General features: G+C 43.6%; 1 protein-coding gene across 3 annotated transcripts in view; it reads right to left on the minus strand.

Moving 5' to 3' along the window:
• DHTKD1 (dehydrogenase E1 and transketolase domain containing 1) overlaps window positions 1–5497 on the minus strand; it is a 75481-nt gene extending 69984 nt beyond the window's left edge. For all 3 annotated transcript variants that reach the window (XM_066278789.1, XM_066278787.1, XM_066278788.1), the window contains exon 1: window positions 5239–5497. In XM_066278789.1, the coding sequence (XP_066134886.1) occupies window positions 5239–5395 (157 nt within the window). In that variant the 5' untranslated portion in view covers window positions 5396–5497. The remainder of the gene's footprint in view (window positions 1–5238) is intronic.
• Window positions 5498–6000: the final 503 nt, after the last annotated feature.

Here is a 6000-nt window from a genome sequence, read left to right on the forward strand (position 1 = left end):
AGTGGATAAAGCGTCGACCTGGAAATGCTGAGGTGGCCGGTTCGAAACCCTGGGCTTGCCTGGTCAAAGCACATATGGGAGTTGATGCTTCCAGCTCCTCTCCCCCTTTTCTCTCTCTATCTTTCCTCTCTCTCTCTGTCTCTCCCTCTCCTCTCTAAAATAAATAAATAAAAATTTTTTAAAAAAAGAAAATGACTCAATGAAACCAGTGTTTTAGAAAGAGTAGACTAAGTTATAAGAGAAGTAGGCTACATATTTTAATACCAGAGAGGCTAGTAATATTACCTCTTTGGAGTCATAATCTTTTTGAGAATTATTTATTTATTTATTTATTTTTAGAGAGAGAGGAGTGAGAGAGAGAGAGAGAGAGAGAAGGGGGAGGAGCAGGAAGCATCAACTCCCATATGTGCCTTGACCAGGCAAGCCCAAGGTTTTGAACTGGCAACCTCAGAGTTCCAGGTCGAAGCTTTATCCCACTGCGCCATCACAGGTCAGGCCTTTTTGAGAATTTAATAAAAGCTATAAGCCCTTTGCCTAGAAACAGAGACACACACAGAGTTGTGCAAAGTTCACAGACCCTCTGAAATCTTTTCGTAGGGGTTTATGGACTTAGGTTAAGAACCTTTGAATTAAGCTTTTCTTTGTAACACACCAGAATTAAAGGACTAGACTAGGATCCTGGTTAGTGAAAATATAAAGAAAGCAAGTCTTTGAGAAATACAGTGCTCAAAATTTTTTATGAAATATGAGGTGAAAAGGTTGATAGTGGAATGCTAGCCCCAGAATTTTACCATACATCTGTAGCAGAAACTGCTATAACTCCCAGTATACATTTTCCCTTTTCTTTCAGGGTAATAGTTGAGTATTTGACCACCCACAATAGAGATACACAGACCAGCCTTCCTTGCAGCCAGTGTGGCCAGATGACTACCATATTTTTCACTCCATAAGACGCACCTGACCATAAGACACACCTAGGGTTTTAAGGAGAAAAATAAGAAAAAAAATATTCTGAACCAAATGGTGTGTTACAATATTTAATGAAGTACTGTATTTTTCGCTCCATAAGACGCACGGGCATTTTCCATTCCACTTTTTGGGGAAAAAAAGTGTCTTATGGAGCAAAAAATATGGTAACTTCAGACCAATAAGAAGGTAATAGAAGTGATGTATATAACTTTTGGCTCTTGTCTGTTCTCTTCTCTTCCCCCTTTCCTCGTTCCTACTGGCCAATATGTGGATGCAGTGGTGAGCCATCTCAGACCAGAATTGAAAGCAACACCCACAGGATGGTGAAGAAACAACATAGAAGGAGCTTGACCCCCTATGACATTGCAGAGAAAAGTTGTTATGCCATATTAGATTAAATAAAATCTTATTTGCAATTATTATTTCAGGTTTCTGGCACAGGCCCTGAACTCATCCTATCTAATACAGAATTTGGTACCCAAGGTGGTTTGCTGTAATCACAGAACCTAAAATGGCATGACTGGATTAGCAACCATGCACTGGGTGTCAAGGACCCATATAATTCAGGAAGCTGATAGCAGTGTTACTCTACCTGACAAAACATTTGGAAAACTGTCACCTGCAACCTGAAATATGGTGAAAGGCAGGCCAAATGCCCATGGAACCTGTAGCTCAATAGTGTGTGTTCACTGTTTCTTGTCACTTTCAGGAAAGCCCTGGGAGAAAGATGAGATCAAGTTGGAGCTAGCTAATCCATAAGAAGAAATGGTAAGAAATTCACACTGCATGGAGGTACTGTCTGTGGTCTCAGTACCTAGAAGGCAGACCCTGGCAAGTTTGGAAAATAGAACTAATTAGAAAAGGTGGTTTTTGAAGAGGCTGTCTAACAGGAGATAAGAAAACAACCCTCTTTAAGTACCTTCTAGTAAGCATTCCCAGTTAGACAAAGTGAAGAGCCAGCATAGACTTCAAGATCAGATAAAGGGTGTGGTCTTCCCATGCAAGCCTATTATTTTGGTTGATCTCAAGGTAAGCACCATTAAATTAAGCTGAATGGGTAGGAAACACTATACATAAGACTGGAGTTTTCTGGCTCAAATGTTAGGTCTAGATAAGATCTTTGAGCAATTTGTTCATGAAATGACCATAAGTAAAAAGACTGCAGATCTGTGAATTTTGTAAGAAAATTGTATTGCCAAAGAAATCCCAACTCTGACCAGAAAAAACAAACAAATAACAAACAAACAAACAAAACCCTATCTCCTAATCTTATCAAAATAGACTGTGAAAGGAAGGCATGTCCATATCAGAGACACAGAAGATAATGGGTAAAGAACCCATCAGGCAAAGCCAGGGGAATGGAGCGGGGTGGGGGTGGGGGTACAGGGTAGGGGGTGGGAATGGGCAGAGAGCTGAGTTGAAGGGCCAAGTAAACTTGTAATCTTTTTACATAGCCATATCAAGGAACTTTTGTCATTCTTCCCCAATAGGATTTGGTAACTAATTTGAACCAGATCAGTGACTGCTACAGATTCCTCATTCTTTCCTTCTACAGAAGGAAGTTCTCTTTATATATTGTTTGTGTACATATGGAGTAGATGCCAGTTCATAAAATTCCATACCATGAGGAGTCACAGCCAGACCTAATGGAGAGGACCACACATTCTCCAGAAATAATGGACTATGAGCTGGATTCAGGAATTGAATGGAAAGAGATGAACATGTTCTATGTATTGGAAGAAAGCTTAGGCTATTTGAATGGCCAAAGACATCAAGTGTGGTGATTATTAGTTATTTTCTGATATCTATTTTTCTCTTCTTTCTCAAAATAATTTTTAGCTGAATAAAGCCTGAATAAAGACTGGGCTTTCTAGTCTCCCTTGCAGGTATATAGAAACAGATGACCAAGTGAGATACTACTGGATGTGATATAAGCAACTCTCCTTCCACCTTCTTCTATGCAATCTAGTGGGAGATAATGACCTACAAAAAGAGTTATTATAAAATAATGTGACAAGTCCTAAAACAGAAAGAAGGAAAAGTTGTCATAAATCCTACATGCAGTGGTAATTTTGATAAAAGTTACAGAATGGCCTATTTGCCTTTAAGTTTTATTCAAAGTAGTAAAAAAATAAGAACAATGAAAATAAAATTATTACCCTTAGCAATGAAGTTCCCTAAGCTAGATCCCGTAACTATGCAACAAACAATTGTTTCCCAGGATTTCTTTGATTCTTCCTGCCCAGTATACACAAGATCATACCCTTGGCCTGTAGTTCTGACTCAATACTGGACTTTCAAATTTCACCAAGCAAGTTCATTACTAGTGGGAAGGGGAGGACAATTTGATGATGAGAGAAGAGGGGTGGTTATATATAAAATTAGCTCCGGTGACCTTTTTCAAAACACACCAGCCCAAATCTTCCCAGGTTATTTGCATATAATCTTCCAGTTAAGAATAATCAGCCCCGGTTTTTTCAAGGCAAGGCTAATTCTTAGTTGCCAGGCTGTTTGTTTTCTTTTTTTTTTTTTTTTTTCATTTTTCCGAAGCTGGAAACGGGGAGGCAGTCAGACTCCCGCATGCGCCCGACCAGGATCCACCGGGCATGCCCACCAGGGGGCCATGTTCTGCCCCTCTGGGGCGTCGCTCTGTTGCATCCAGAGCCATTCTAGCATCTGAGGCAGAGGCCACAGAGCCATCCCCAGCGCCCGGGCCATCTTTGCTCCAATGGAGCCTTGGCTGCGGGAGGGGAAGAGAGAGACAGAGAGGAAGGAGAGGGGGAGGGGTGGAGAAGCAGATGGGCGCTTCTCCTGTGTGCCCTGGCCGGGAATCGAACCTGGGACTTCTGCACGCCAGGCCGATGCTCTACCGCTGAGCCAACCGGCCAGGGCCGCTGCCAGGCTATTTGAGGAATCAGAGACCAATTGTGAGGGAAAACCTCATATGAGACCACAATAATTGGGCACTGAGCACATGCCAATATGATCTTAAATGAAGAAGAGATTGTCAAACACATTTTATACACACATCTCTTATTAACTATAACAGTATTTGGCCATGGACGGGCATGGACTCCCTATTAGAGCATTACTTGGGGTGCCTGATAAAAATACATATTCCTGAACCTCATCTCAGACTATTAAATTAGAACCCGGGGAAGAGAGAGACGGAAGCCTGAAAACTGGCACTTTAAATATCATTCAGAGTGATTTGAACACACACTTACATTTGATAATATATAAAACTTTTGACACTCACTTTGCAAAGTGAAACAATATATCTATAGTCTTACCCTCAAGGGATTAACAATGTAGTATGCCATATGCCTTCTCTAAAGAACCCCCACTGCATCGAAAGGAGAGAAGTCAGTTTTATTTAAAATGTCCTCTGAGGTCAAGAGCAAAATCTGAGGTTCCAGTGTGTGATGTAAGTAAGATTCAAAGGTCAGGTGCTTAGTTGATGGAGGGAAACTTCATTGTTAATCAAATAACCAGATCAAAGATACCAAATGATTTTATTCTGATAATTGATCTGCATTGTTTTCTACTCTGTGAGGATGAATAAAGATACAATAACTTTGGAACATAAATCAAAAAATCAAAATTAATCTCTTGCACATGAGTATATAACAGAAAAGAGAGATTCCAAAAAAATCCCTCATACTCATGTCTTCTAATCCAGTAAAATGGTTCTAATTTCAGCAAAGAGTTTTAAACTCTGAAATTAAAGTTAGAGGCTAGCTAGAGTACATAAACAAATAATAAGTACCATGCTGTGGTCCAAGACCAACAACTAACTGCCCTCCTCATCCTAACAATATAGTCGTGATCCCCACATTCCCACTCACAGGAGCCTTGAACACAGCCCTGAAATGTATCCTTGGGTAAACTGCAGGAACTGGAGGATCTTAGAACTTTTCTTTTCCCGGAGCCCCGCCTCCGCAAAGAGCTAAATTCCAAGTTTCCACCAAGGAATAGAAAAGACAAGAGCTCACAAAATCACTTTGAACTCGGAAGGTGGGAAGATCACCCAAGCGTGAAACCGATGTTGAGACCCTGACCTCAAAGTTCCTCAGCTATCGAGGCTGGACAGAGAGTGACCCCGACACTGACGACCCCCACACCTGTCTCTCTTCCCCTTACCACCTTCCTTCTCACCAGTCTGCGTCCCCCTTCCTGACCTCGCCCTCAACAGCACCCACCGCAGGCCCGGCAGGAAGGTCCCCTGCCTCCACAGCCCCCACGCCACGGCCCCGTCCCATCCCAGACCTGGCGGGCGCGCCACCCCGCCCCGGGGTTCCCGGCTGTCGGGCTTCCTCGGCCGGTAGCCGTAGACACCCCTCTCCGTCTGGTAGCTGCGCCAAGGTAGGAACATAGGGGCCCGACCGAGGCTCCGTCTTGCTGCTGCCACAGTGACCGAGGCCATGTTCCGCCTGTCTCCTGGCCCGGAGGACGAGGGACAACAGAGCACAAAGTGTGGCCCTAGGTACGCCTGGAACCCGGGAACGCGCCTCGCGGAAGGTGGGAAGTAGTAGCTCCGCCCTTGACAACGCCCCCGCGCCTGATTGGTCGGGGCCCACCCCCCCTTGGAGCCAATCCACGGCTGCGGAAAACCCGACGAAGCCACACCCCGGACCCTGCGGGACTCGCGCGGTCCTAGAAACTGAATATGACCCTGGATTTGGGATAAGTGTGGAGTGCTGAACAGAGCGTAACCGGCTTTCTGATACAAAACTTGGTGTTTCTATATACTGTATCCTACAGTTTCCTGCCAGGATTATTTACCCACCATCCATCTGCTGGAAGCCGCAGAGTTCAACCACATAGACACAATATAGATTGTCAAATGGAAAGGAAAATTAGCGGCTAGGTTCATAAGTGACTGGTACTGATACCAAAGGACGCAAGGAGCCAGGAAATCAATCTCTCACTCGTTTTTCTTAAGAAACATTAAAGGAGAACCTGACCAGGTGGTGGCGCCGTGGCAAAAGCGTCGACCTGGGACACTGAGGACCCAAACTCTGAGGTCGC

The sequence above is a fragment of the Saccopteryx bilineata genome, chromosome 5 (genome assembly GCF_036850765.1).
Source record: "Saccopteryx bilineata isolate mSacBil1 chromosome 5, mSacBil1_pri_phased_curated, whole genome shotgun sequence".
NCBI lineage: Eukaryota > Metazoa > Chordata > Mammalia > Chiroptera > Emballonuridae > Saccopteryx > Saccopteryx bilineata.